The sequence below is a fragment of the Limulus polyphemus genome, unplaced genomic scaffold (genome assembly GCF_000517525.1).
Source record: "Limulus polyphemus unplaced genomic scaffold, Limulus_polyphemus-2.1.2 Scaffold2183, whole genome shotgun sequence".
NCBI lineage: Eukaryota > Metazoa > Arthropoda > Merostomata > Xiphosura > Limulidae > Limulus > Limulus polyphemus.
The window spans coordinates 164316-167543 of NW_013667793.1; the positions used below are offsets into that span (position 1 = coordinate 164316).

General features: G+C 36.3%; 1 protein-coding gene across 1 annotated transcript in view; it reads left to right on the forward strand.

The window, feature by feature from the left end:
• Positions 1-3026, forward strand: part of LOC111087461 — a 29855-nt gene extending 26829 nt beyond the window's left edge. Inside the window, exons 5-6 of the mRNA XM_022394151.1 lie at positions 1549-1720; positions 2524-3026. Coding sequence (XP_022249859.1) covers positions 1549-1720; positions 2524-2714 — 363 coding nt within the window. The 3' untranslated portion in view covers positions 2715-3026. The remainder of the gene's footprint in view (positions 1-1548; positions 1721-2523) is intronic.
• The last annotated feature ends 202 nt before the right edge of the window (positions 3027-3228 follow it).

The following is a 3228-nucleotide window of genomic DNA, read 5'->3' on the forward strand; positions in this document are numbered from 1 at the left end:
GCATAGTAGAAGGGTGTGCTTGCTTTACTTGTATTTTCAGTTGTGGACTGTCCAAGGCATCTACAAACTGATCCCTCAGCAACAACTTAAGGAGATCGGGTGGCACATTTGGGTAGATCTTGTGTGCCATACTTTCCAAATCCTGTGCCAGCTCTTGCAGGCTCTCCACTTTAGCACGGACTCTCGTCCTAAACCTAGCCCTGTAGACTTCAGACTGATTTTGGGTTCCGTACCTGAGTTCTAAAGCCGCTACCAGTGTTCTACAGTTGTGCCTGTCATCTGCTGACAACTGTCCAAGTATTTCCAGAGGTTGGCCCTTCAAACTCGTTGCCAGATATACTGCTTTCTGCTCATCTGTCCATCCATTCATCTCTGCCAGGAGCTCAAATTGTGCTCTATATTCCTGTGGCTTCCTTCGCACTAGATCACCCCTGTTGCTGACTTTCATATCTGGGATGTGACTTCTAACAGGACTGAAGATGTCTGCATTAGGGTTTAGCTGAGGGGTCTGGAAGGGGCTTCCCGTTGTCTGAGGCTGATTAGGTCGATGGCTAATATATCCTCCTTGTGATATTATTCTTTAATGTATTTAATTCGCTTTGAAATTTACTAATGTTTTCTATTTGTGTACTCTGGCTTTCTCTCAATTGTTGGAGACTTTCTTCTTGTTTATTTTCTTTCTCTTCCATCCACTGCTGTAATCTCTCTTGTTTATTTTGCTGTTCCATCTGCCACTGTTGCAGGTTTTCTTGCAACTGCTGTAATCTCTCTTCTTGTTTATTTTGTTGTTCGAGCTGCCACTTTTGCAGGTTTTCTTGCAACTGCTGTTGTCTCTCTTCTTGTTTATTTTCTCGTTCTTCTTGTTTCTTTTGCTGTTCTTGTTTTGCTGCCATCAAATCTGCTAAGCTATAGTTTGGTTTGCCGCCTCTCGTTTCCATCTTCTTCTTTTTTTATTATCTATCCCACTTCTGACACCAATTTGGTACGTTCGTTTGTTAATTTTCCGTAGAAGTTATTTCCGAGAAACTTTAGCGATGCAAGTCCTTTTTTAAATAAAACTAGTTTATTCCCTCTCAATACAACTTTGCAAAACACTTAAACACACGCTAGAATTCACAAGGATTCATGCACTTCACTACCGCGCTTGACTCAATTGTCCGTCTCTGTCTCTGCCTGTCTGCAATTCTAATTCCGAATAATTTGTCTCACGTTATCCGGCGCACTTATATACAGGAATAGAGGGCGTCTTGCACATACTGGATTATTCGTGATGTTCCCCGATCCTTCTATAATATCATGACGTATTACCAGCTTCACGTGACTACCGCTGTCGTAACAATACATATCATTCATGTTATGATCCTGAACCGTTAATATTAGTATGTAGTAAAACAGTTGAAAAATATCTCTTCCTTTATATGTTGTAAATCTGTTCATAATGTGTAGATTCCAACTTATCCAAATATATGAAAATTTTATGTGTAATCATTATGCAACGAAATAAGGGCACACTCTTTATTTCTAATAAGCTGTTCTAATGTATTGCAGGCGTCAAAGTGTGCTGATGATATCGTTGCTAACAATACGCCTGTATTATTAGCTTTTAGTACTAACGATCCTTACATCGAAAAAGCTGTGGTCTATAGAACTGCTTGTCGATGGGGATTGAGAAAAGAAGACTTTTGGTGCTACGATGACGACGGCATATTGATAACTGAAGGTAAGCGTATACATAATAGTTTGATATGTGCATACTTTTGCAATGCGGACACCGGATTTAAAAAAAAGGTAAGATTATGGAGTTGATCTTTAGAAATATTGAGTATCGTGTTGGATTATACTAACAAAATTAAGAAAAAATCGAAAATTAACTTAATTGTATTCATCTTTATTCCAACAATGTAGCTCTACACAAAAATCATAACCAGGAAGTAATGACACCTAGTTTGGTTGATGCTCAGACTTTTATCAAAAAGTTCTATTACAAAAGACTGTCATAAAATTATTTAGCGAATATCTCTTTTATCAATATATATATATGTCTGTGTGTTAGCTACCAGTTACTTCTCAGTTTAGCTACTAATAAGGTAATAAAATTTTAGCATTAGCAAGCAAGGTTTAGAGTTAATGTATTTAGGCTAATTACCTGAGGGCCAACAATCACATATGTTTCAATTATTCTAATTTATTTTATTTTATTTTATTCGAGTTGTGATGTGAAAATTCTCACCTAGCAATAAGTAAATTTGTTAATCTAAAGAATCACTTATAGACACGCCTTAGTGGTAGTAACATTTCGCGTTTTGTTTATATTTAGTAAACTTTGTAATTTTCCTATTCCATTTTCACAGAATTTAAAGAACTAGAAGAAAAGTGGATTTCTCGATCTTAGCTGCAGTTTATTTACAAAATAAATATATTTTTATTGTTTTTTTTATATAAATATCGTAAATGTTAATGAAGTTTTAAAGCAATATTGAAATAAGAGAATGATGTTAATCTTACCGTATTTTATTCCAATAGGAAAGAATCCCTTGTCTGGCAACCATCAAAACTACATAGTAGGTCTAAGTTTCTCTCGGGGCCGCCACAGTATTTTCCTTAAGTACCAAGATATTCTCGTGGAAGCCATGATGAATATGCTGAATTATGTGACTATCCAAGATGTTTCCCGTGAAAGCCCTGAGAAATTCAAGGTTTTCACTAAGATTTGATCCAATCCTTTATAGCTTGGGTTTAAATTGTATACGAAATAACATTTTTAAGACGCCTGATTACAGTGGAATAAAAATTGTTTAAATTCTAGCAAACATAGTTTAAATTTCCATCTCACTTAATAGGTTGCTATGAATAATTGGCCTCAAAATAAAATACACTTTACTATCAAACTTAGTTTGTCGTTGTGTTTGTAAACTAATTTGTTTTTAGTATAACACTGTCATGGATTGAACGTAAATATACACTAGTCTTTTCTACAAGTCCTTTCGACGCGAATCGCGTAGCTTGCTGTGTTTAGTTTATTTGGTAGTTCGGACTTTCAGAAGAAATTGTTTGTTTGTTTGTTTGTTTTTGAATTTCGCGCAAAGCTACACGAGGGCTATCTGCGCTAGCCGTCCCTAATTTAGCAGTGTAAGACTAGAGGGAAGGTAGCTAGTCATCACCACCCACAGCCAACTCTTGGGCTACTCTTTTACCAACGAATAATGGGATTGACCGTCACATTATAAC